Below are 25577 nucleotides of genomic sequence, written 5' to 3'. Positions count from 1 at the left end.
GAGGAGGGGGAGGAGGGGCAGGGGGAGGGGGGAGGGGGGAGCGGGGGAGGGGAGGGCGGGGGTGGAGGAGGGGGAGGGCGGGGGAGGGAGGGGGAGGAGGGGCAGGGGGAGGGGGGAGCGGGGGAGGGGAGGGCGGGGATGGAGGAGGGGGAGGGCGGGGGAAGGAGGGGGAGGGCGGGGGAGGGAGGGGGAGGGCGGGGGAGGAGGGAGAGGGGGGAGGGGGGAGGAGGTGGAGGGGGAGGAGGTCGAGGGGGAGGGGGAGGAGGTTGAGGGGGAGGGGGAGGAGGTTGAGGGGGAAGAGGGGAGGGAGGAGGGGGAGGAGGGGCAGGGGGAGGGGGGAGCGGGGGAGGGGAGGGCGGGAGTGGAGGGTTGGGGGGAGGGTGGGGGAGGGAGGGGAGGGCGGGAGTGGAGGGTTGGGGGGAGGGTGGGGGAGGGAGGGTGAGGGCGGGGGAGGAGGGGGAAGGAGGGGGAGGGCGGGGGAGGGCAGGGGAGGAGTGGGAGGGAGGAGGCGGGGAGGAGGGGGAGGCAGGAGGGTAGGGGAGGGGGGAGGGGGGAGGGCGGGGAGGGAAGGGCGGGGGTGGAGGGGAGGGGGAGGGGGGAGGGCAGAGGGAGGGAGGGGAGGGAGGGAGGGCGGGGGGAGGAGGTAGGAAGGGAGGGCGGGGGGAGGGCGGGGGGAGGGGGAGGGACGGATGGGAGGGAGGGGAGGGGAGGGGAGGGAGGGGAGGGAGGGCGGGGGCGAGGGAGGGAGGGTGGGGTCGAGGGAGGGGGGTGGTGTGAGGGGAGGGGAAGGGGAGGGGTTGGGAGGGGGAGGGGACGGGGGAGGGGGGAGGGGGTTGGGTGGGGGTGTGCGGGGAGTGTGGGAAGGGGTGGGAGGGCAGGGGAGGGGTGGAGGAGAAGGGGGGAGGGGAAGGGGGAGGAGGGTGGGAGGGGGTGGGAGAGGAGGGGGGTGGGAGGGGGAAGGGGGAGGGGAAGGGGGGAGCGGAAGTGAGGAGGGGAAGGGGGAAGGGGGAGGGGGACGGGGAGGGGGAGGGCTGAGAGGAGGGAGGAAGGGAGAGGGGTGGGAGGAAGGGGGAGCGGAGGAGGGAGGATGTGGGAGTGGGGGGAGGAGGGGAGGAGGGGAGGAGGCGGGGGAGGGGGGAGGAGGCGGAGGGGAGGAGGCGGGGGGAGGGGGGAGGAGGCGGGGGGAGGAGGGGTGGGAGGACGGCTGGAGGGGAGGTGAGGGGAGAGGATGTTGGGAGGGGGGAGAGGATGTTGGGAGGGGGAGGAGGGGGGAGGGGGAGTGGGGGAGGAGGAGTGGGGGAAGGGGTTTGGGGAAGCGGGGGTAAGGGGGTTAGGGAAGTGGTGGGGGAGGAGGGAGGGGGTTGGGGGAGGGGAGGGGTGGGGAGGGGTTGAGGGAAGGGGAAGGGGGGGAAGGGGAAGGGGTGGGGGAGGAAGCAGGGGGAGAAAGGGGGGAGAAAGTGGGGAGTGGGGGAAGAACTGGGGGAGGGGGGAAGAACTGGGGGGAGGGAGGGGAAGAACGGGGGGGGAGCAGGGGAAGGGGGGAAGGGGGGGAGGTGGGCATGAACCAACGAAACCGAACCGACGAGGGAGCGAGCTATCTTGGATCTGGTGCTATGTAATGAGGTGGGTAGAATTAGGGACCTTGTGGTGAAGGATCCTCTTGGGAAGAGTGATCATTGTATGGTGGAGTTCTTGATGCAGATGGAGGATGAGAAAGTAGGGTCCTGGACTTGTGTCCTCTGTTTGAACAGAGGGGAGTACGGTAGGATGAGAGAGGAATTGGCGAATGTTGACTGGGGGAGTGTGTTGGAAGGTAGGTCCGCTGAGGAACAGTGGAGGATCTTTAAGGAGATCTTTCTTGGTGCTCAGCAGAAATTTATTCCGATGGTTAAAAAGGATCGTAGGAGGAGAGGTAATCGGCCATGGATAACGAAGGAGGTGAAGGAAAGTGTTAAATTAAAAGCAGATGCGTTTAGAGTAGCTAAGAGTAGTGGGCGAGAAGAGGATTGGGAGGGGTTTAAATGTCCTTTCTGAGCGGGAAGAGTCTCTCCACCTCTATCCTATCCATCCCATTCATCATCTTATATGTCTCAATGAGATCTCCCCTCATTCTTCTAAACTCTAACGAGTACAAGCCTAGTTTATTCAGCCTCTCCTCATAGCTCAACCCCCTCAACTCCGGTATCAGCCTAGTAAACCTCCTCTGCACTTCCTCCAAGGCCAAAATATCCTTGCGCAAGTACGGCGACCAAAACTGCACACAGTACTCCAGCTGCGGCCTCACCAATGCCCTATACAGCTGCAGCAAGACCTCCCTACTTTTATATTCAATCCCCCTCGCTATGAAGGCCAGCATCCCATTCGCCTTCCTGACCACCTGCTGCACCTGCAAGCTGGGTTTTTGCGACTCATGCACAAGGACCCCGAGGTCCCTCTGCACCGTCGCCTGCTGCAGTTTTTCGCCACGTAACTAATAGTCCTAGGGCTTTAAACTAATTAGCGGGGGGGAGGGTGCGAGGGTAGGTGACATTACGGGGTCTAAAGTAAAGGAGAGGGTACAGGTAAGGGAAGAGGCCGAGGATGTCCCAATAATAAAGGGAGTAGGGGGCGTGAGTATGGTTGGTGGCGTTCTGGCAAATAGGGTACAGGTGAAGGCTGGGATGAAGGCACTTTATCTGAATGCACGAAGCATTCGGAATAAAGTGGATGAGCTGGTGGCGCAGATCAGCACAAATGGATACGATCTGGTGGCCATTACAGAGACGTGGCTGCAAGGTGACAGGGACTGGGAGCTGAATGTCCAGGGGTATCAAGTGTTTAGGAAGGATAGGCGGGAGGAAAAAGGGGGGGCGTAGCTCTGCTGATTAAGGATAGCATCAGGGTGGTAGCAAGGGATGATATAGGAGCCAAGGAGCAGAAAGTGGAATTGTTGTGGGTAGAGATTAGGAACAGCAAAGGGAGGAAGACGCTGGTGGGTGTCGTCTATAGGCCCCTGAATAATGATCTGGAGGTGGGGCGGGCTGTTAACGCGCAAATAAGTGCAGCGTGCAGGAATGGAACGGTGATAATTATGGGGGATTTCGATCTGCATATTGATTGGTCGACCCATGTTGGACGCGGTGGGCTCGAGGAAGAGTTCTTGGAATGCTGCTGGGATAGTTTCCTCGAACAGTGTGTGTTGGAGCCGACGAGGGAGCGAGCTATCTTGGATCTGGTGTTATGTAATGAGGCGGGTAGAATTAGGGACCTTGCGGTGAAGGATCCTCTTGGGGAGATTGATCATTGTATGGTGGAGTTTCTGATGCAGATGGACGAGGAGAAAGTGGGTTCCTGGACACGCGTACTTTGTTTGAATAGAGGGGAGTACAGTAGGATGAGAGAAGAATTGGCGAATGTTGACTGGGGGAGCAAGTTGGAAGGTAGGTCTGCTGAGGAGCAGTGGAGGATCTTTAAGGAGATCTTTCTTGGTGCTCAGCAGAAATTTATTCCGATGGTTAAAAAGGACCGTAGGAGGAGAGGTAATAAGCTGTGGATAACGAAGGAAGTGAAGGAAAGTGTTAAATTAAAAGCGGATGCATTTAGAGTAGCTAAGAGTAGTGGGCGAGAAGAGGATTGGAAGAGGTTTAAATGTCAACAAAGAATGACAAAGAAGGGTAGGAGAAACTATGAAGCTGGGCTAGCGCTTAATATAAAAAAAGGATAGCAAGAGTTTTTATAAATATATAAAAAGGAAAAGGCTGGCTAGGGTGAACGTTGGACCCTTAGAGGATGAGAGGGGGGACTTAGTGATAGGGGATGGGGAAATGGCTGAGGTCTTGAATAACTTTTTTGTTTCGGTCTTCACGGAGGAGGACGTGAATAATTTGCCGGGTGTTAGCGATGGAAAGGTGGTGGACTGGAGGGTCTCAATGACATTATTGTTACTAGAGAGGCGGTGCTCGACACACTGGAGGGACTGATTGTGGACAAGTCCCTAGGACCAGATGGAATGCATCCGAGGGTTCTGAAAGAAATGGCAGAGGTAATAGTGGATGCCTTGGTGGTTATTTTCCAAATATCGCTGGATTCCCGGGAAGTGCCGGAAGATTGGAAAACGGCTAATGTTACGCCATTGTTTAAGAAGGGTGCCAGGCAAAAGGCAGGGAATTATAGGCCAGTTAGTTTAACGTCTGTTGCAGGTAAAATGTTAGAATCCGTCATCAAGGAGGAAATAGCGAGGCATCTTGACAGGAATTGCTTGATAGAGCAGACGCAGCACGGTTTCGTTAAGGGGAAGTCGTGTCTGACGAATTTATTGGAGTTCTATGAGGATGTGTCTAGGGCGGTGGATAGAGGAGAGCCAGTGGATGTGGTCTTTCTCGATTTTCAGAAGCCGTTTGCACTAGGCTGATACCAGAGATGAGGGGGTTGGACTATGAAGAGAGACTGAATCGACTGGGTCTGTACTCGTTGGAGTTTAGAAGGATGAGGGGGGATCTTATAGAGATGTATAAGATAATGAAGGGGATGGATAGGGTAGAGGTAGAGAAATTCTTCGTGCTCAGAAAGGACAGCAGGACTAGAGGGCACAAGCTCAAGATAAGGGGGGAGCAGTTTAGAACGGAGTTGAGGAGGAACTTCTTCACTCAAAGGGTGGTAAATCTCTGGAATTCGCTGCCCGTTGAAGTGGTATTTAATACACGGGTAGATAGGTTTTTGGTCGGCAAAGGAATTAAGAGTTATGGGGAGAAAGCGGGAAAGTAGAACTGATCCACTTCAGATCAGCCATGAAGTTATTGAATGGCGGGGTAGGCTCGAAGGGCTAGATGGCCTACTCCTGCTCCTATTTCTTATGTTCTTATTATGGCACGGGGGGGGGCGGGGCACGGGAAGTGGGGGGCAGGGGGTAGGGTGTACAGAGCGGGGCGGGGGGAGGGTGTAGACCAAAGTAAATTATTGGAAGGAGTATTCAGAGATCGGATCTACAAATTCTATGGATGGACAAGGACTTATTCGGGAGAGTCAACATGGCTTTGTGCGTGGTAGGTCATGTTTAACCGATCTATTAAAGTTTTTCGATGGGGTTACCAGGAAAATGGATGAAGGGAAGGCAGTAGATGTTGTCTTCATGGATTTCAGTAAGGCCTTTGACAAGGTCCCACGTGGGAGGTTCAGTCGCGAGATATACCTGGAGAGGTGGTAAATTGGATTAGGCACTGGCTTCTTCCATTGAGCCAGAGCGCTGGTGGAGGCCTGTGACTAGTGGTGTGCCGCAGGGATCAGTGTTGGGTCCATTGTTGTTTGTCATCTATATCAATGATCTGGATGATAATGTGGTAAATTGGTTCAGCAAATTTGCCGATGATACAAAGATTGGAGGTGTAATGGACAGTGAGGAAGGTTTTCAAAGCTTGCAGAGGGAATTGGACCAACTAGAAAAATGGGCTGAAAAATGGCAGATGGAGTTTAATGCAGACAAATGTGAGTTATTGCACTTTGGAAGGACAAACTAAGGTAGAACATACAAGGTAAATGGTAGGACGCTGAAGATTGTAGTAGAACAGGGGGATCTGTGAATACAGATACATAATTCCCTAAAACTGGCATCACAGGTAGATAAGGTCATAAAGACTGCTTTTGGTACATTGGCTTTTATAAATCAGAGTATGAGTATAAGAGTTGGAATGTTATGGTGAGGTTGTATAAGACATTGGTGAGGCCGAATTGAGAGTATTGTGTGCAGTTTTGGTCACCTAATTACAAAAGGATATTAATCAGGTTGAAAGAGTGCAGAGAAGGGTTACAAGGATGTTGCCAGGACTTGAAGAACTGAGTTACACAGAAAGGTTGAATAGGTTAGGACTTTATTCCCTGGAGCTAGAAGAATGAGGGGAGATTTGATAGAGGTGTATAAATTATGATGGGTAGAGTGAATGCAAGCAGGCTTTTTTCACTGAGGATGGGGGAGATAAAAAAGAGGACAGGTGTTAAGAGGAAAAAGTTTAAAGGGAATATTAGGGAGGGGGGAATTCCTCACGCAGAGTGGTGGGAGTGTGGAATGAGCTGCCAGATGAAGTGGCGAAAACAGGCTCACTTTTAACATGCAAGAAAAACTTGGACAGGTACATGGATGAGAGGGGTATGCATGGTCCTGATGTAGGTCAATGAGACGAGGCAGAAAAATGGATCAGCACAAACAAGAAGGGCCAAAAGGCCTGTTTCTGTGCTGTAATGTTTTATATTCTATGGGGGGGGGGGGGGGGAAAGAGAGGCGGGCGGGGGGGGGGGAAAGAGAGGCGGGCGGAGGGGGGGGAAGAGAGGCGGGCGGAGGGGGGAAGAGAGGCGGGCGGAGGGGGGGGAAGAGAGGCGGGCGGAGGGGGGGGAAGAGAGGCGGGCGGAGGGGGGGGAAGAGAGGCGGGCGGAGGGGGGGGAAGAGAGGCGGGCGGAGGGGGGGGAAGAGAGGCGGGCGGAGGGGGGGGAAGAGAGGCGGGCGGAGGGGGAAGAGAGGCGGGCGGAGGGGGGGGAAGAGAGGCGGGCGGAGGGGGGGGAAGAGAGGCGGGCGGAGGGGGGGGAAGAGAGGCGGGCGGAGGGGGGGGAAGAGAGGCGGGCGGAGGGGGGGGAAGAGAGGCGGGCGGAGGGGGGGGAAGAGAGGCGGGCGGAGGGGGGGGAAGAGAGGCGGGCGGAGGGGGGGGAAGAGAGGCGGGCGGAGGGGGGGGAAGAGAGGCGGGCGGAGGGGGGGGAAGAGAGGCGGGCGGAGGGGGGGGAAGAGAGGCGGGCGGAGGGGGGGGAAGAGAGGCGGGCGGAGGGGGGGGAAGAGAGGCGGGCGGAGGGGGGGGAAAGAGAGGCGGGCGGGGGGGGGGAAAGAGAGGCGGGCGGGGGGGGGGAAAGAGAGGCGGGCGGGGGGGGGGAAAGAGAGGCGGGCGGGGGGGGGGAAAGAGAGGCGGGCGGGGGGGGGAAAGAGAGGCGGGCGGGGGGGGGAAAGAGAGGCGGGCGGGGGGGGGAAAGAGAGGCGGGCGGGGGGGGGAAAGAGAGGCGGGCGGGGGGGGGAAAGAGAGGCGGGCGGGGGGGGGAAAGAGAGGCGGGCGGGGGGGGGAAAGAGAGGCGGGCGGGGGGGGGAAAGAGAGGCGGGCGGGGGGGGGAAAGAGAGGCGGGCGGGGGGGGGAAAGAGAGGCGGGCGGGGGGGGGAAAGAGAGGCGGGCGGGGGGGGGAAAGAGAGGCGGGCGGGGGGGGGAAAGAGAGGCGGGCGGGGGGGGGAAAGAGAGGCGGGCGGGGGGGGGAAAGAGAGGCGGGCGGGGGGGGGAAAGAGAGGCGGGCGGGGGGGGGAAAGAGAGGCGGGCGGGGGGGGGAAAGAGAGGCGGGCGGGGGGGGGAAAGAGAGGCGGGCGGGGGGGGGAAAGAGAGGCGGGCGGGGGGGGGAAAGAGAGGCGGGCGGGGGGGGAAAGAGAGGCGGGCGGGGGGGGGAAAGAGAGGCGGGCGGGGGGGGGGAAAGAGAGGCGGGCGGGGGGGGGGAAAGAGAGGCGGGCGGGGGGGGGAAAGAGAGGCGGGCGGGGGGGGGGAAAGAGAGGCGGGCGGGGGGGGGGAAAGAGAGGCGGGCGGGGGGGGGGAAAGAGAGGCGGGCGGGGGGGGGGAAAGAGAGGCGGGCGGGGGGGGGGAAAGAGAGGCGGGCGGGGGGGGGGAAAGAGAGGCGGGCGGGGGGGGGGAAAGAGAGGCGGGCGGGGGGGGGGAAAGAGAGGCGGGCGGGGGGGGGGAAAGAGAGGCGGGCGGGGGGGGGGAAAGAGAGGCGGGCGGGGGGGGGGAAAGAGAGGCGGGCGGGGGGGGGGAAAGAGAGGCGGGCGGGGGGGGGGGAAAGAGAGGCGGGCGGGGGGGGGGAAAGAGAGGCGGGCGGGGGGGGGGAAAGAGAGGCGGGCGGGGGGGGGGAAAGAGAGGCGGGCGGGGGGGGGGGAAAGAGAGGCGGGCGGGGGGGGGGAAAGAGAGGCGGGCGGGGGGGGGGAAAGAGAGGCGGGCGGGGGGGGGGAAAGAGAGGCGGGCGGGGGGGGGGAAAGAGAGGCGGGCGGGGGGGGGGAAAGAGAGGCGGGCGGGGGGGGGGAAAGAGAGGCGGGCGGGGGGGGGGAAAGAGAGGCGGGCGGGGGGGGGGGAAAGAGAGGCGGGGGGGTTAATGGTGATGGCAAAAGAATAGAATTGGCACACATTTGGACTGCCCGATCCCCTCCCCTCTCTCCCCCCAGCGCTGAGCCCCCCTTCGCCGCTCCCCTCAACGGTGGGCCTTGAGAGCAGCCAGACTGAAATTGCTATCTGGAATCAAGCACGGCGGACAGCTGTTTTCCAGGGTGCCCGAGGGATTCAGGCCCTGATCCCACAACCCCCTAAGTGATCTGAACCCAAATCCTGCTCTCGCTAACACAGGGATCAGCCCCACCAAAACCTCTTCCTCCGTCCCAATTCTGTTCCTACAGACCCCGCTGCCTCTCTAGCTGTGCCAGCCCAATGCCCCTGCAATACTACAGTTGTTTTAGCACAAATGAGCCAAGACTGATCAACGACATCTCCAACGTTTATTAACCAGCAGAAGAGATGAAACCGCAGACATGGCCAGGCAGACACATAGGGGAGTACGCAAAAGGCCTGGGGTGGGGGAGGCCTGGAGGAGATTCCCTGGAATTGGAGAGGTGCGGGGCAAATCAAATCACACAAGAGAGACAGAGGTAAGACCACTCGAAGTGTCCCTGTCATTGGCAACACTATCGGTCCACTTCACCAAACACTATGTCCTGGGTGCCTGAAAGAGAAACAGAGACACAGACATGAGCCGACTGCTGTGGAATATTGAACACACAAACTGTACCAAGAACAAATATGTCACTTTCCAGCTACTGGGCTTAATCTGAACCAAAGTTGCATCAACTACCTATATGCTAACAGTGCGTTCAGTGGAAGTTGCATCACCATTCTCAGAATAACTGCTTCTTTTCAGATAGTTCCTCTTTTCAAAAGATCAACAACTAGCTGGAAATCAACATGACTCAAGGATTTGTGTTCCAAGTGCAGTAAATCTCCCTCTACACTGTCCCCATCAAACACTCCCAGAGCCTTGTTGCAAATGGAACGGAGCATGGAGTTAGAGAAGACTAGCTCCAGATGTACACAGCATTGTCAGATCACATTGAGGTCAATTATGGGGTGGGATTTTCAGGCCTCACTTGCCCTGAAACCAGAAAATCCCACCCGAGGTCAAGTCCTTTCCAGGGTCCGCCACTCACCCGCTACGATTCCCATGGCAGACAGAACAGGAAAATTCTGGCCATGGTCTCCTGGCTTAAGGAAGGACATACTTGCTTTGGAAGTTGTTCAGGGGAAGTTGACTTGGCTGATTTTTGGCACAAAGGAGATCATCTGATGAGGAAAGGTCGAGAAGGTTGGGTCTGTAACTCACTGGAAGAACGAGAAGCGACCTAGTTCGCAGGGGCATTGGGCTGGCACAGCCAGAGAGGCAGCGGGGTCTGTAGGAACAGAATTGGGACGGAGGAAGAGGTTTTGGTGGGGCTGGTCCCTGTGTTAGCGAGTGTTCTAGAAGACTAGAACTCGAGGGCACAACCTCCGAGCGAAGGGAAGCTCCTTTAAAACTGAGATGAGGGGGAATTTCTTCAGCCAGAAAGTGGTGAACCATATTGCCACAGAGGACTATGGAGGTCAGGTCATTGAGTGTCTTTAAGACAGAGATAGATAGGTTCTTGATCAATAAGGGGATCAAGGGTTAAGGGCAGAAGACAGGAGAATGGGGATGAGAAAAATATCAGCCGTGAATGAATGGTGATGCAGACTCGATTGGCCAAATGGCCTAATTCTGTCTTATAACTTATGGTCTTACTGGCATTGGGGGGGGGGGGGCGAGGGGGAGCAGACCCCAGAGTGGGGGTATGGGAGTGGCTGGGGGAGGGGGGAGAGTAAGTAGGAAATTGGATTTGAAGTCACACGTAGAGCAGTGCTGCAGGCTGGAGGGTTGAGCGGATGCTGTTCTATATCCCCAGCAGCAGGTCAGTGACAGCACTGGCTTAAAATGGACAGAGAGATAGTGTGCAGTACATGACACTGAACACTGTTCTCACGTGAATAACGAGAATGGGGAAGTGTGTCCCTTTGACAAGTCAGTTAACAACCACAGTATGGCCGTTCAGAGCTAATTCTGGACATACAGTCAGAGATATTTGCAGCATGATAGCGGTCACTTTGCTTTGGAGTGTGTGGAGCGGGGGCGGGGTGGGGAGAGAGGAAATCTTGCTGCTCAGGTAAACAATCAGCAGAGACAGTCTGGGGTCTACTCACTCTCAGCTCAGGCAGCAATTCAGGATCCAGACAGACTCTATGCCTGGGTGGGGGCAACTAATCTGTCCTGCAGCAACACTACCCCCCCCTCCCATTGTCCCCCTGGTGTATCACACCCTCCCATATCCACTCCCCCCCTCAAACCCGGCTGCTCATTCTCACACTCGTCCCCTCCCCCTATCTCTCACACACACACCACTCTCCATTCTCCCCACTCACTCTCTCTCTCTCACACACACACACACACACACACACACCCTTCTCTCTTGTCCCTCTTCTCTCTCTCATCCCTCCCTCTCTCCTTCACATCCTCTTCCTCCCACTTTTCCTCCTCTGCCCTCAGTAATAGAGACCAGCAGTGGCTGTGGCTGAGAGACAGGCAGTAATGTCAGGTGGATACATGTTGTGAGAATGAGGAAATACAAAAGGACTGAGTGACATTAATAGGCACAAGATTAGACACAGGAAATCTGAATCATGGAAAACAAGTGTTATGTCCTTCAGCTGTCCATCGCCCAGAATTTACTTCCCTCTTTCCCCATCAGTACTGATCTGACTCAGTCCACAGCTCACACCCCAAAGGCAAAACCAGGCTGATTTTAGAGCTTCTGCACTGCAGAGGCTGTTCCCATCAAACACTCCCAGGACAGGTACAGCACATGGTTAGATACAGAGTAAATCTCCCTCTACACTGTCCCCATCAAACACTCCCAGGACAGGTACAGCACGGGGTTAGATACAGAGTAAAGCTCCCTCTACAATGTCCCCACTGCCAGCATTGGAACTGAGCAGTGTGTGTGATGCTTGTGTCTGAAGGGAGTGAGGCTGACTATTCCTGTCTGTTGCTTAGGATAGATCGAGCAAAGAGCAGGCAGGAATTGGTTGAATGGCCTCAGTCTGTACTGCGAAACAGCGAGCACACAGAAACGGAAATCTGATTTCAAAATCAGCCTCTTGCAGCTGATGTGATGACACTCCATCCAGCTCCCCTTGGCACCATCCTCCTCCCCCCTCACACCCAAAGTCAGAGACTCACCAATGATTGCAACCACATCGGCCAGCATGTGTCCCTCAGACATTCTGTCTAGTCCAGCCTGCATAAAAACAATGGAGTTAGATCAGGCAGGTGGAGAGAGACAAGGGGGGCACAGGGATGGAGGGGGCGGGGCAGTTTGGCCACACGAGGGCAGGCCCACGGTGGTGCATACACTCAGGTGCGCGCGCACAGGGAGGGGCCCGCGCGCACGCGCACAGGGAGGGGCCCGCGCGCACGCGCACAGGGAGGGGCCCGCGCGCACGCGCACAGGGAGGGGCCCGCGCGCACGCGCACAGGGAGGGGCCCGCGCGCACGCGCACAGGGAGGGGCCCGCGCGCACGCGCACGGGAGGGGCCCGCGCGCAGTGCCCCCGCCCCCTCCCCCAACACACACACACACGCCCACGGAGACAGTTGTTGTTTCTCCATTGTCATCGATGAGGAGCTCGACACCATTAATCATTTTGAGGCTGGTTGCGGTGTGTCTGAAGATGACTGATCAGGGCAATTCAGGCAGGGAATGTCCTGGCACATACTGGACAGATGATGGTGTCGAAACTAGTGCTTGATTTGGATTCAAGTGAGGGAGAGTTGCGCAGCGTCAGCCTCACTCTCTCTTCCCAATTCCCATCTAGATCCAGTGGCAAGACAAGAGTCAAGATGGTTAGAGATGGGATCAGGACGTCTCCTGTGTCTTGTCCTGCTCTTCGCGTTCCACAAAATTTGCAGAAACCACCTTCTTGACTGCTGGACCTTCCACTGGTCTTGTCTGCTCAATCCACCGGACTCTGTCTTCACATGCTGGGATAGACATCTCCCTATCTCACTGAGGGTTGAGACCCGTCGGCTACCCTCACCTGGTTTAGCTGGCTTGTCGTAGCCGTTGCCCGGGGTGTGGCCGCTGTTGCATGCAAACAGCTACGGAGAGCCACAGATGAGAGCTGAGTGCCAGGTGGGACAAAGGGTGGACAAACCGCCCTGCAAAAGACGTGACATGTTCCCCCACCAGAGGTACTACCCCTCCCTGACACCCCATATACGCCAGAGAGAGAGAAGCACACACACATTGCTGCTTCCCAGCAGCAAGAAATTAGGACTCGTACAGATACAGATACACCCAGACCTACATGACCTACCAAGTGGGCGAATCCCGGTGCTTTTATCTTGCAGCGATATGGACGACTGCTTCCGTCCGAGACCAAGTATACGCCAAACTCCCCCTGTGGTGAGAGAGCGAGCGAGAGAGAGACTGTGAGCAGAATACAGAGTGAGCTGTCTCTCCTCACTCTAGGTGGATGGGGAAGGAGGTGGCATCGTGAGGGGTGGAGTGGGGGGAACAGGAGGGGGGAGAGGAGGGAGAGTGAGGGGGCAAAGGGGAATGCTCCTCGTACGCTAGCGGGGGTGTGGCTGGGGGCGGGACAGGCGACAAGTTCATTCGGGAAGCTGTGAATCGCCTGAACTCAGTTCTCATTCCCTGGGGTGGGTCCAGGAACTCGTCAGTGCTCTCTCCTGGCTGGAATCTCTATCACTCTCCTCCTCTCCAAATTGTCCTTCTTACTGTCTCCATCCCTCCTTCAACGCCTGCCCTTCATACTGAATGTCTCATTTCATCTCCTTCCCTTCCTCTGTCCACAATCTCCTGTTCTTTGCTGAGCCTCCCTCCCCAGTTTCCATCTCTCCATTCCTGACCTCCCAGGCATTCCACTGCATCCCTTTCCCTCACTCAGTTTGTTTTCCCCCTTCCTCCATCTCCCTAGCTCTCCTCAAACTGCCCCTCTCTCCCTGGATCCCAGCCAGGTTTCCACCTGTCTGCCTCCCTCAACTTCAAATTCTCTCTAATGGCCTCTCTCCCCTCGCTCCCCCCGCCAAGCCGTCCCTTGACTCCCTTTTCATTCAAGAATCTAAATCAACCATAGAAATGTTCGGTGAGCCTAGTTCCACCAATCTGAAGACTCAGACAAGAATTTCTCATGGCATTCTGAAATTAGAAATCCGTAAGATGTAGGAGCAGAAGTATTCCACTCAACCCATCGAGTCTACCATTGCCATTCAATGAGTTCATGATGATTGATAATTCTCCACTCCCACCATATCCCAATAACCCTTGATACCCTTACTGATAAAAAATCTGTCCATCTCAGCCTTGAATATATTTAAGGCCTCTACTTTCTCAGAAGACTGAGGACATTTGGCACGTCAGCTAAGACTCTCACCAACTTTTACAGATGCACCATAGAAAGCATTCTTTCTGGTTGTATCACAGCTTGGTATGGGCTCCTGCTGTGCCCAAGACGGCAAGGAACTACAAAAGGTCGTCAATGTCACGCTATCCATCATGTGAATCCCAACCACAGACTCTGTCTAAACTTCCCACTGCCTCAACAAAGCAGTCAGCATAATTAAGGAGCCCACACACTCCAGACATTCTCTCTTCCACCTCCTTCCGTTAGGAAAAAGATACAAAAGTCACGTACCAACCAACTCAAGCACAGCTTCTTCCCTGCTGCTGTCAGACTTTTCAATGGATTTATCTTTCATTAAGTTGATCTTTCTCCACACCCTAGCTATGACTGTAACGCTACATTCTGCACTGTCTCGTTTCCATCTCTATGAACAGTATGCTTTGTCTGGAGAGTGCACAAGAAACAATACTTTTCACTGCATATTAATACATGTGACAGCAATAAATCAAATCAAATAATGACCCAGACACTACAAACCTCTGCAGTTAAGACTGCCACAGGTTCACTACCCTCAGAGAAGAAATTCCTCATCTCTGTCTTAAATGGGTGACTGTTTATTCAAAGATTCTGCCCTCTCAGCATCTATCCTGTCAAGCCCCCCTGAGAATCCTTTATGTCTCTGTGTACTGTGCTGTACTCTTCTATGTTCTATGTAACACCAATGCCCCACAAGACTGTGTCCTCAGCCTCCTACTTTATGCCTTATACACCTATGAATGTGACCAAATTCCCCTCCAACTTGATTTTTAAGTTTGCTGACAACACTACCATAGTGGGTCAGATCTCAAACAACGTCGAGACAGAGCACAGGGGAATGAGATAGAGAATCTGGTGAACTGATGCAGCAACAATAATCTCTCCCTCAATGTCAACAAAACGAAGGAGATTGTCATCGACTTCAGGAAGGAGAACATGCCCCTGTTTACATCAATGGGAATAAAGTAGAAATGCTCGAGAGCTTCAAGTTTTTAGGCGTCCAGATCACCAACAATCTGTCCTAGTTCCCCCCATGCTGACACTAACGCCCAACAACACCTCTACTCTCAGAAAATTTTAAAAATTTGGCATGTCCACTACAGGTCTTATCAACTTTAACAGATGCACCATAGAAAGCATTCTCTCTGGCTGTATCACAGCTTGATATGGCTCCTGCTCTGTCCAAGACTGCAAGAAACCACAAAGGGCCATGAACGTAGCCCAATCCATCACGCAAACCAGCCTCCCATCAATTGTTTACACTTCCCGCTGCCTCGGCAAAACAGCCAGCCTAATTAAGGATCCCACACACCCCGGACATTCTCTCTTCCACCTTCTTCCTTCAGGAGAAAGATACAAAAGTCATGTACCAACTGATTCAAGAACAGCTTCGTCCCTGCTGCCAGACTTTTGAATGGACTTACCTTGCACGAAGTTGATTTTTCTGTACACCCTAGCTATAACTGTAACACTACATTCTGCACTCTGTTTCCTTCACTGTGAATGGTATGTTTTGTCTGTAGAACGTGCACAAAACAATACTTTTCACTGTATGCTAATATAAATAAAATAAATCAAATCAAAAGGTCCCAGGGAGACCACTCCCTACATTTTCTAACAACACTCTTACCTTGGGAGCCTCGATGGCAGTGTACGTGGCTCCTGGCGGCACCTGATATCCTTCAGTGTATAACTTGAAGTGGTGAATCAGAGACTCCATTGAGGTCTGTGAAGCAGTAAGAGTCACAGAGGGTGATGGGAGGGTGCAGAACAGAGCAAAAACTTGAGGCAGCGAGCGAGCAGAGCGAGGGAACCATCCACCGCAGTCCCAGTCTAGCATTTATGTCTTTCAGGACCCGGACAGTTCAGTCTATGGTGCTGCTACCAAGCCCCTCTTGGTGACTGACATTGAAATTCCCCATCCAGAGTACATTCTGTACTCTTGTCACCCCTAGTGCTTTCTCCAGTTGGTGTTCAACATGGAGGCATACTGATTCATCGGCTGAGGGTGGAACAGTACACATTAATCAGTGGGAGGTTGCCTTGCCCATATATGACCTGGTGTCATGAGACTTCAAGACTCCCAGACTCCCAGGGCAACTTCCTCCAGACTGTACCACCTCTCCCAATGGGATAGGACACACTAAGGAACGGTGAAGGTAGAGTCTGGGACATTAGCTGTAAGGTATGATTCCATGAGAATCATATATAGACCCCCAAACAGCAGTGATGTTGGGAATGGCATTAAACATGAAATTAGTGATGCATATTGGCGATTATGAATGATTTTAATCTGCATAGATTGAGCAATCAAATTAGCCTCAATGCCGTAAATGAGGAATTCTTGGAGTGTATCTGGAATAGTTTTCTTGATCAATATATGGAGGAACCCACTGGAGAGCAGGCCATCTTAGACTGGGCACTGTGTAATGAGGAGAGGATCATTGCCAATCTAGCTGTGTGAGACCCTTTGGAGATGAGCAACCATAACATGCTAGAGCGCGTTCTCAAGATGGAGAGTGAAGTAGTTGATTCAGAAACTAGAGAAAGGTGGAAGAGAGAATGCCCGGGGTGCGTGGGATCCTTAATTATCTTAATAAAAGAAACTATGAGGGGTGAGTTGGCCTTGGGAAGTTACTTAAAGGGATGACAGTGGATAGACAATGTCAAACATTCAAGAAACGTATAGGGGAACTGCAGCAACTGTTTATTCCTGTCTGACACAAAAGCAAAATGGGTAAGAGGGCCAGCCAACCCATGGCTTACATAGGAAGTTAGAGAAGTATTTGATCTAAGGAAGAAGCATATAGATTGGCCAAGAAAAACAATAGGTCTGAGGTTAGGGAGCAGTTTAGAATTCAGCAAAAAAGGACTAAGGGATTGATTAAGAAAGAGAAAATACAGTGCAAAAGTAAGCTTGCAAGGAACATAAAGACTGACACTAAGAGTTTCTATAGAAACGTGAAGAGAAAGAGGTTGAAGACAAATGTAGGTTCCCTACAGACAGAAATGGGGGAAACGTGTAATAGGGGACACAGAAATAGCCGAGCAACTGAATATGTACTTTGGTTCTGTCTTCACAGAAAAAGGACACAAATCAGATGCCAGAAATGCTGGAGAATGCAAGGTTTAGTGAGAGGGAAGAACTGAGGGAGATCAATATTAGTAGAGAAATGGTACTGGGGAAGTTGATGGGATTGAAGGTGGATAAATCCCCAGGGCCTGATAATCTACATCCCAGAGTACTTAAGGAAGCGGCTCTAGAAATAGTGGATGCATTGGTGGGTCACCTTCAAGAACTCTATAGACTCCAGAACAGTCCCTGCAAATTGGAGGGTAGCGAATATCACTCAAATATTCAAAAAGGGAGGTAGCAAGAAAACAGGGAATTATAGACCATAAGCCTAATATCGGTAGTGGGGAAAATTTTCAAATCCATTATCAAGCACTTTATAGCAGAGCATTTAGAAAGCAGTGGCAGGATCAGACAGAGCCAGCATGGATTTATGAAGGGAAATCATGCTTGAGAAATTTGTTGAAATTCTTTTAAGGTGTAACTAGTAGAGTTGACAAGAGGGAGCCATTCGATGTGGTATATTTGGACTTATAGAAAGTTTTTGATTAAAGTGCACGGGATTGTATTGAGATGGATAGAACACTGGTTGGCAGAGAGGAAACAAAGAGTAGGAATTAATGGGTGCTTTTTAAATTGGCAGGCAGGAACTAGTGCGGTGCCACAGGAATTGATGCTGGGATCCCAGCTATTCCTAATATATATTAATGATTTGGGCGAGGGAACAAATGTAACATCTCCAAGTTTGCAGATGACACCAAGTTGGGTGGGAGGGTGAACTGTGACGAGGATGCAAAGATCCTTCAGAATGATCTAGACAGGTTGGACAAGTGGGCTGAATGGCAGGTACAGTATAATTTGGATAAATGTGAGGTTATTCACTTTGGAAGCAAAAATAAGGCGGCAGATTACTATCTGAATGGCTGTACATTAAGAGCGGGGAGTGTGCAGCGGGACCTGGGTGTCTTTGTGCACTAGTCACTGAAGGTAAGAATGCAGGTGCAGCAGGCAATAAAGAAGGCAAATGGTATGTTAGCCTTCATTGCGAGAAGTTTCAAGTACAGGAGCAGGGATATGTTGTTGCAACTATATAGGGCCTTTGTGAGGCCACACCGAGAGCACTGTGTGCAGTTTTGGTCTCCTTTTCTGTGGAAGGATGTTCTTGCTCTCAAGGGAGTGCAGTGAAGGTTTACCAGGCTGATTCCAGGGATGGCGGGACCAACATACGAGGAGAGATTGACTCAGTTAGGATTGTTTTTGCTTGAGTTCAGACGAATGGGGGGAGATCTCAGAGATCAAACAGGATTAGACAGGATAGATGCAGGGAGGATGATCCCAATGGTGGGGGAGTCCAGAACCAGGGAGCACAGTCTGAGGATTCAGGATGGACCATTTAGGACAGAGGTGAGGAGACATTTCTTCATCTAAAGAGTGGTGACCCTGTGGAATTCATTACCACAGGAACTAGTTGATGCTAAAACATTGAATGCATTCAAGAGGTGGCTGGATGTAGCACTTGTGGCGAATGGGATCAAAGGTTATTGGGAGAAAGCAGGATTAGGTTATTGAGTTGGAGGATCAGCCATGATCTTAATGAGTGGCAGAGCAGGCTCAAATGGCCTCCTCCTGCTTCGATGTTTCTACTACGTCAGGCTGTTGCTTGACTAGTCTGTGAGACAGCTCTTCCAATTGAGGCACTGGCCCCCAGGTATTAGTCAGGAGGACTTTGCAGGGTCAACAGGGCTGAGTTTACTGTTGTAGTTTCCGGTCAATCTGTCTGGTTTCAATCTTTTTCTTTTGCTTTGTAAAGGTTGAATGCAACTGAGTGTCTCGCTCAGTCATTTCAGTAGGAATTTGAGAATCAACCAGATTACTGTGGCTCTGGAGTCACCCGCAGGCCAGATCGGGTAAAGACAGCCAATTTCTTCCCCTGAAGGACATTAGTGACCCAGATGGGTTTTTAACGACAGTCATCGGTAGAGCCAAATGTCACCATGTGCCATGGTGCGATTCCAACCCGAGTCTTCACAGCATTACCAGAAAATTCTGGAAAATCTTAGCAGGTCTGAAAGCATCTGATAATAGAGGCAATGTTGAATCTGGATGAATATTTGTCAGAGCTCCTAACAGCAGTCATCCAGACTCGAAATGTTGACTCTATTCTCTCCCCACAGATGCTGTCAGACCTGAAGAGATTTTCCAGCATTTTGTTATTATTTCAGATTCCAGCATCTGTAGAAATTTGCCTTTATCCTCAGAGTATTACTCTGTCTCTCTGGGTTATTAGTCCAGGGATTATGCCACTACACCACTGCATCTCCTTACCATGACGGTGAGTGGGGGGGTATTTGAATATGGTAAAGAAATGTTGTCAATGGCCAGGTTGGTCTACCTGGAATCCAGGCATGCAGCAACGCACGGGGCTCCCAAGTGAAAAGCCACTTGATTATGGCAAACCATTACTACACAATGCAGGCTGGAGTGGCTCAATGCAGAGCCTCAGCACTATGTTCCCTAGGCTGTCCTAGCCAGTGACAAGTGCATCCCAGAAGCAAATAACAGGAAGTTGCGTGACTGCGTGTACCTTCATCTCACTTCTTTTGGGAGGAGAGATCTTGGCATCATCCACTTTGATTTCACCTTCAGGCATTTTATTCAGACACTGCAGAATGATTCGCAGACTCTGCCTCATTTCCTCCACTCGGCACAAATACCTGTGGAATAGTAGCGAGGGCAGGTTAGATACAGAGTAAATCTCCCTCTACACTGCCCCCATCAAACACTCCCAGGACAGGTACAGCACAGGGTTAGATACAGAGTAAAGTTCTCTTTACACTGCCTCTATCGAACTCTCCCAGGACAGGTACAGCATGGGGTTAGATAGAGTAACGCTTTCTCTACACTGTCTAGATGAGACTCAGTCTATCAGTGTGAAATCAGCGCGCTGTTTGCTGACCTGTCATAACAGTCTCCTCGGCTGCCAATCGGAACATCAAACTCAACTTGGTCATAAACATCGTAAGGCTGCGTCTTCCTGAGATCCCACTTGATTCCGGATCCGCGGAGCATTACCCCACTGTGATGGAGAGAGGCGAGGTTAGATGTATACAGGAGTGGCAGGGCATGATTTCCAGTCACCATACATCCCTCCTCTCCCACCCCACCTCACCTAAATCCGTAGTTCAAAGCTTCCTCTGCACCAATCACACCGATATCCACTGTCCGCTTCTTCCAGATCCTGTTGTTGGTGAACATCTGGAGGAGGAAAAGAGGCACAGTGAGCATGAGAGAACGAGTCAGTGCATGTGGGGGAGCGCAGGGACTCGAACAGGCAGAAGGGAGCAGGAAACAGAGAGCACGCTCAAGAGAGTAAGGGAGAAAAGAAGGAGGCATAGAGGGCATGGCGGGAGATGGGGCAGCGGGGCAGTGAGGGGGGGGGGGGGCGGCGGCGCAAGGGGGCAGTGAACGTGAGAGACGGTGGCGCGAGTTGAGAGAGAGCGCGAGAGATAGCAGCTGAAGGGGAGAGCAAGAGACGGCAGCGCGATGAGAGAGGTAGCGAGATGGCAGCACGAGGGGACAGAGAGTCACAGAGCCATAGAGGTTTACAGCATGGAAACAGGCCCTTCGGCCCAACTTCCCCATGCTGCTCTTTTTTTTAAAAAAACCCCGAAACTAATCCCAATTGCCTGCATTTAGCATATATCTCTCTATACCCATCGTACTCATGTAACTATCTAAATGCTTTTTAAGATAAAATTGAACCCGTCTCTACTACTACCTCTGGCATTTTGTTCCAGACACTCACCACCCTCTGGGTGAAAACATTGGTCATGATGTGGAGATGCCGGCGTTGGACTGGGGTAAACACAGTAAAAAGTCTGACAACACCAGGTTTTAGTCCAACCTTATAACTCAATCCATCAAGTCCATAGTAAACTCACTAGCTTTCGAGGGGATTCCCTCTTCTTCGGGTGAATGGAGGGTTCTGGCCTCAGACAGAGCATATAAAGCACAGACAGTTCACAGATTACTGAGTAGAATGCGAATCTTTACACCTAACCTGCTGTTCAAGTCCTAAAGTGGCTGACAATGTGTGTGGAAGGAGCACTGAGCACAGGTTAAAGATATGTGTATCATCTCCAGACAGTACAGTAAGTGAGGTTTTGCAAACCCAGGCAAGTCACGGGGGTTACAGATAGTGCGACATGGATCTTGTCACTATCTGTAACCCCCGTGACTTGCCTGGGTTTGCAAAACCTCATTTACTGTACTGTCTGGAGATAATACACATCTCTTTAACCTGTGCTCAGTGCTCCTTCCACACACATTGTCAGCCACTTTAGGACTTGAACAGCAGGTTAGGTGTAAAGATTCGCATTCTAATCAGTAATCTGTAAACTGTCTGTGTTTTATATGCTCTGTCTGAGGCCAGAACTCTCCATTCACCTGAAGAAGAGGGAATCCCCTCGAAAGCTAGTGAGTTTACTATCAAATAAATCGGTTGGACTAAAACCTGGTGTTGTCAGACTTTTTACTGTGAAAACATTGGCCCTCTGAACACTTGTGTCTCTCCCCTCTCACCTTAAACCTATGCTCTCTAGTTTTAGATTCCCCTACTTTTGGGAAAAGATATTGACCATCTACCTTGTCTCTGCCCCTCATTATTTTATAGACCTCTATAAGGTCACCCCTCAGCCTCCTATGCTCCAGAGTAAAAAGTCCCTGTCTATCCATCCTTATAACTCAATCCATCAAGTCCCAGTAGCATCCTAGTAAATCTTTTCTACAGTCTTTTTAATTTAATAATATCCTTTCCATATTAGGGTGACCAGAATCGTGCACAGTATTCCAACTGTGGCCTTACCAATGTCTTGTACAACTTCAACAAGACATTCCAACTCCTGACTGATGAAACCGAGCATGTCAAATGCCTTCTTCACCACTCTGTCCACCTGTGACTCCACTTTCAATGAACATATACCCCTAGATCTCTTTATTCTGTAACTCTCCCCAACACCCTACCATTAACTGGGTAAGTCCTGCCCTGGTTCAATCTACCAAATACTATCAAACAAATAAATCGGTTGGACTTAAACCTGGTGTTGTCAGACTTCTTACTTAATCTACCAAAATGCATTACCTTGCATTTGTCTAATTAAACTCCATCTGCCAATCGTCAGCCCACTGGCTCAATTGATCAAGATCCTGCTGCAACTGGAGATAACCTGTCCACCATGCCACCAATCTTGGTGTCATCTGCAAATTTACTAACCATGCCCCATATATTCACATCCAAATCATTAATATAAGTGACAAATAACAGGAGGCCCAGGCTGATCCCTGAGGCACACTGCTGGTCACAGGCCTCCAGTTTGAAAAACAACTTTCTACAACCACCCTCTGGCAAGGAGCCAATTTTGTATCCATTTAGATACCTTAACCTGGATCCTGTGAGATTTGCTTTCTGCAACAACCTACCATGTGGTGCCTTGTCAAAGGCCTTGCTAAAGTCCATGCAAACAACATAACTGCACTGCCCTCATCTACCTTCTTGGTTACTCCTTCAAAAAACTCTATCAAATTTAAGAGACATGATTTTCCACTCACAAAACCATGCTGACTGTCCCTAATCAGTCCTTGCATCTCTAAATGCCTGTAGATCCTGTTTCTTAAAATATCTCCCAACAATTTACCCGCTACATAGGGTTCACTGGCGTGTAGTTCCCACAATTTTCCTTGCAGCCCTTTTTAAACAAAGGCACATTTGCCAATCTCCAATCTTCAGGCACCTCACCCGTGACTCTCGATGATGCAAATCTCTCTGCTAGAGCACCCACAGTTTCCTCCCTCGCCTCCCACAACATCCTGGGGTATACCTCATCAGGTCCTGCAGATTTATCTATCTTGATGCGCTTTAAGACTTCCAGCACCTCCTCCTCTGTAATATGTACACTCCTCAAGACATCAATATTTATTTCCCCAAGTTCCCTAACATCCTTGCTTTTCTCAACAGTAAATACTGATGAGAAATATTCATTTAGGATCTCACCCATCTCTTGTAGATCCGCGCACATAGATGACCTTGTTGATCCTTAACAGGCCCTACTCTCTCCCTTATTACTCTTTTGCCCTTTATTTATTTGTAGAAGCTCTTTGGATTCTCCTTTGCCTTATCTGCCAAAACAATTTTGTGTCCCCTTTTTGCCCTTCTGATCTTTTTCTTAACTCTACCCCTATTCTCTTCAAGAGATTCATTTGATCCCAGCTGCCTACGCACTTCATGTGCCTCTTTCTTCTTGACCAGGGCCTCAATATCCAGGATTCCCGACTTCTGCCAGCCTTGCCCTTCACTCTAAGAGAAATGTGCTTACTCTGAACCCTGGTTAACACGCTTTTGAAAGCATGCCACTTACCATGTGTCCCTTTTCCTTCCCACAGACTTCCCCAATTAACTTTTGAAAGTTTCTGCTGATACCATCAAAATTGGCCTTGCCCCAGTTTAGAATGTTAACTTTTGGGACAGACCTATCATTTTCCACAGCTATCTTAAAACTAATAGAATTATGGTCACTGGTCCCAAAGTGATCCCTCATCAAGAGTAGTCACCCGTTCTTCCTTATTTCCCAAGAGGAGGTCAAGTTTTGCCCCCCTCTCTAGTCAGGCCATCCACATACTGAATGAGAAATTCCTCTTGAATACATCCAACAAATTTCTCTCTATCCAACCCTCTAATACGATGGCCGTCCCAGTCAACATTGGGAAAATTAAAATCTCTATTACCACCCTTTTTTTGGACCTATCTGTAATCTCCTTACATATTTGCTCCTCAATTTCCTGCTGACTATTTGGGGGCCTATAGTACAACCCTATCAGTGATTTCCCCCTTTTTATTTCTCAGTTCTACCCATTTAGATTCAGTGACTGAACCCTTGGATATATCCCATCTCAGTACGGCCGTGATGCTTTCCCTTATCAAAAGTGCAACGCCACCTCCTTTCTTACCTCCTGTTCTATCTTTCCTGTAGCATCTATACCCTGGAACATTAAGCTGACAGTCCTCTCCCTCCCTTAGCCATGTTTCAGTAATTGCTATAATATCCCAGTCCCAAGTACCGATCAATGGCCTGAGTTCATCTGCCTTGCCTGTCAGCTTTTTTGCATTGAAATAAATGCAGTTTAAGCTGGACTTCCCTTGCTCTCTGTCTTGCTTCTGTCTGATACTAGGACTACTGACACTGCCTTTATTAACTAATGCACTCTCTTTAACTTCTGTGCTGTTGTCAAACTTCTCTTCTGTCTCCCTACTACTTTGGATCCCACCTCCTCCCCCCCCCCCCCCCCCCCCCGCCAAACTAATTTAAACCTCCCGGGTGCTCTAGCCAAATCTCCCCGCCAGGAAGTTTAAGCCCCCCTTCCAGTTCAAAGTGGGACCCATCCCTTTTGAACAGATCAGCCTTCCCAGAAAAGATCCTAATAATTCAAAAAGCAAATCCCTGCCCCCTGCACCAGCTCTCAAGCCAGGCATTCATCTGTCTAATCTCCTACTGCTACTCCCAGTGGCACGTGGCACTGGTAGTAGTCCTGAAATTATTATCTTCGAGGTCCTGCACGTTAGCCTTCTGCCTAACTCTCTGTATTCACATTTCAGGGCCTCATCTCTTTCCCACCTCTGTCGTTGGTACCAATATGTGGCTGCTCACCCTCCCCTTTAAGAATTTCCTGCAATCGTTCAGCGACGCCTTGACCCTGGCACCAGGGAGGCAACACACCATCCTGGAATCTCGATTCCGGCCACAGAAACGCTTCTAACTAGCCAGTCCCCTATTACTACTGCTCGCTGGCTCTTTACCCGACCCTTTCCCACAGCAGAATCAGCTGTGGTGTCACAGGCCTGGCTACTGCTGGTATCTCCCCCTGATAGGCTATCCCCCTCAACAGCATCCCAAATGCTATACCTGTTTGAAAGGAAATAGACACACAAGACTTCTGCACCCACCTGCCTGCCTCTCCTGGTGTCAGCCAATTTACCTGTCTGAACCTGTAGTGTGACAACCTCCCTGTAACTAGTGTCTATCACACTCTCTGCCTCCTGTATGCTCAGTAAGAAAGTCTCACAACACCAGGTTAAGTCCAACAGCTTTATTTGTAGCAAACACCAGGAGCTTTCGGCTGTTCCTTTGTCGGGCGAGGGGAGAAAGGGGCGAGGGGAGAAAGGGGGCGAGGGGAGAAAGGGGCGAGGGGAGAAAGGGGGCGAGGGGAGAAAGGGGGCGAGGGGGAGAAAGGGGGCGAGGGGAGAAAGGGGGCGAGGGGAGAAAGGGGGCGAGGGGAGAAAGGGGGCGAGGGGAGAAGGGGGCGAGGGGAGAAAGGGGGCGAGGGGAGAAAGGGGCGAGGGGAGAAAGGGGGCGAGGGGAGAAAGGGGGCGAGGGGAGAAAGGGGGCGAGGGGAGAAAGGGGGCGAGGGGAGAAAGGGGGCGAGGGGAGAAAGGGGCGAGGGGAGAAAGGGGGCGAGGGGAGAAAGGGGGCGAGGGAGAAAGGGGGCGAGGGGAGAAAGGGGGCGAGGGAGAAAGGGGCGAGGGGAGAAAGGGGGCGAGGGGAGAAAGGGGGCGAGGGGAGAAAGGGGGCGAGGGAGAAAGGGGGCGAGGGGAGAAAGGGGCGAGGGGAGAAAGGGGGCGAGGGGAGAAAGGGGGCGAGGGGAGAAAGGGGGCGAGGGGAGAAAGGGGGCGAGGGGAGAAAGGGGGCGAGGGGAGAAAGGGGGCGAGGGAGAAAGGGGGCGAGGGGAGAAAGGGGGCGAGGGGAGAAAGGGGGCGAGGGGAGAAAGGGGGCGAGGGGAGAAAGGGGGCGAGGGGAGAAAGGGGGCGAGGGGAGAAAGGGGGCGAGGGGAGAAAAGGGGGGGCGAGGGGAGACAAGGGGGGCGAGGGGGAGAAAGGGGGCGAGGGGAGAAAGGGGGGGCGAG

General features: G+C 52.3%; 1 protein-coding gene across 1 annotated transcript; it reads right to left on the bottom strand.

The window, feature by feature from the left end:
• Window positions 1-8513: 8513 nt before the first annotated feature.
• Window positions 8514-24397, bottom strand: LOC145340720 (NADH dehydrogenase [ubiquinone] iron-sulfur protein 2, mitochondrial-like). The gene is made up of 8 exons (XM_080185182.1): window positions 24326-24397; window positions 19795-19880; window positions 19582-19701; window positions 19210-19339; window positions 15183-15278; window positions 12470-12553; window positions 11335-11392; window positions 8514-8754 (listed from the first exon to the last, which is right to left on the bottom strand). Exons 1-8 carry the CDS (start codon window positions 24395-24397, stop codon window positions 8717-8719), a joined length of 684 nt encoding a protein of 227 aa, XP_080041308.1. The 3' UTR covers window positions 8514-8716.
• Window positions 24398-25577: the final 1180 nt, after the last annotated feature.

This window comes from Carcharhinus amblyrhynchos, unplaced genomic scaffold (genome assembly GCF_965287045.1).
Source record: "Carcharhinus amblyrhynchos unplaced genomic scaffold, sCarAmb.v2.hapA chromosome_1331, whole genome shotgun sequence".
Classification (NCBI taxonomy): domain Eukaryota; kingdom Metazoa; phylum Chordata; class Chondrichthyes; order Carcharhiniformes; family Carcharhinidae; genus Carcharhinus; species Carcharhinus amblyrhynchos.
This window is presented reverse-complemented; position numbering and strand designations above follow the sequence as displayed.